The sequence below is a fragment of the Eimeria necatrix genome, genomic scaffold (assembly GCF_000499385.1).
Source record: "Eimeria necatrix Houghton genomic scaffold, Enh_scaff3481, whole genome shotgun sequence".
Taxonomy (NCBI): domain Eukaryota; phylum Apicomplexa; class Conoidasida; order Eucoccidiorida; family Eimeriidae; genus Eimeria; species Eimeria necatrix.
The window spans coordinates 1-1,765 of record NW_013653995.1 but is presented as its reverse complement, the minus strand read 5'-3'; the positions used below and the strand labels follow the sequence as shown (position 1 = coordinate 1,765).

At 55.6% G+C, this 1,765-nt stretch overlaps 1 protein-coding gene across 1 annotated transcript; it reads left to right on the top strand.

Moving 5' to 3' along the window:
- Positions 1–424: 424 nt before the first annotated feature.
- ENH_00045930 (hypothetical protein) lies at positions 425–1,765 on the top strand (the record flags this gene model as incomplete). The annotated part of the gene is made up of 1 exon (XM_013580993.1): positions 425–1,765. A coding segment is annotated over one exon (1,341 nt), but the record flags the coding sequence as incomplete, so codon positions are not given.

Below are 1,765 nucleotides of genomic sequence, written 5' to 3'. Positions count from 1 at the left end.
GCGCAAGGCTGGTGCTGTGACGCGACTCGGACGCTGACCCTCAGGGAGGGTCAGCTCTCAGTTCTATTATTCTGGGTTTTTCCTCACCTTGAAATGATATGAACTCCACCGAAGAAGGTCGATTAAGGTTTCAGACAGCTGTTAGTTATTAATCAGGTACCTTCGACCGACAGAGCCGAGCGCTCACCTAAGTCGGGCTTGTCTTGGGACCATACGTAGTAACAGTGCTGGACGGCTGTTCACTACATTTGGGGGCTGTTCCGGGATTCTAAAAACATTCCGGGCTGGATTTCGAGCTAGACTACAAGGGAAGACCCTCTTCTTCAAAGCCCTAAGGGGACCCCACACCGTCAGTGGGGACGGGGAGAACATGCACCTACGCAACGGGAAAGTAGTACGACCTCCACTTGAACCGGACGCCGAAATGCACGATATAGTTGAGCCAAACGAAGAAGCCGCGGACTACCCTATGGAGTCGCCGCGAACGGAACCTGATCACTGCATCGACCCGCCCACCGCGGGGGTGGCTCGATCGGGACCGAGGGTCTGGTTCCGAGACATTGGAGAGAGTAAGGAACCCGTGGGGGACCAAGCTTGGATGGATCCCGGTCAGTCCGAATTCTTGCGGGAACTTGCCGCTCAGATGGCCCGGGGGGTAGTGCAGGCCTCCCAGAGGTCCATCGGGTACGAGGACGGCAAGAACATGAGGGATTTCCTCGACCTTGCAGAGTTAGATTTCATCGAGAGAGGGCTAGAAGAACGGCTGTGGGGAGAAGAACTCAAAAGATACCTGCGAGGAGACGCCTTGAGATTCTGGCTGTACCTGCGTCGCACTGGAGAACCCTTAACTGATTGGGAGCAACTGAGACAGCGATTCTGTGAGCAGTTCTGTAATATTACTCTGGAACGGATGAAGGTCATGATAGCGAAGAATGTCTGGAGGGGCGACCACCACGCATACTCTGCGCGTTTCGCGGACATTGTGGCTCAAGGGGTGACGGTGGCTCCAGATATGTTGGTGGGGTACTACCTGGCCAACCTGCCAGGTGAAATACTCAGAGAGATAACTCGAGGGGGAACAAGGACATTCGCAGACTGGCGAGACGCCGCTGCAGCACTGGCTGCTATGGCGACACCGTGGAAGGATCTATGCGAAAACCACCACCGATTCCGGCGAGACTTAGAGGACGCCACGCGTAGATGGGCTAAAGGCGGGCGGGAGCCGGACCTAGTACGCAGGGATTTCCTCGACCTTGCAGAGTTAGATTTCATCGAGAGAGGGCTAGAAGAACGGCTGTGGGGAGAAGAACTCAAAAGATACCTGCGAGGAGACGCCTTGAGATTCTGGCTGTACCTGCGTCGCACTGGAGAACCCTTAACTGATTGGGAGCAACTGAGACAGCGATTCTGTGAGCAGTTCTGTAATATTACTCTGGAACGGATGAAGGTCATGATAGCGAAGAATGTCTGGAGGGGCGACCACCACGCATACTCTGCGCGTTTCGCGGACATTGTGGCTCAAGGGGTGACGGTGGCTCCAGATATGTTGGTGGGGTACTACCTGGCCAACCTGCCAGGTGAAATACTCAGAGAGATAACTCGAGGGGGAACAAGGAGATTCGCAGACTGGCGAGACGCCGCTGCAGCACTGGCTGCTATGGCGACACCGTGGAAGGATCTATGCGAAAACCACCACCGATTCCGGCGAGACTTAGAGGACGCCACGCGTAGATGGGCTAAAGGCGGGCGGGAGCCGGACCTAGTT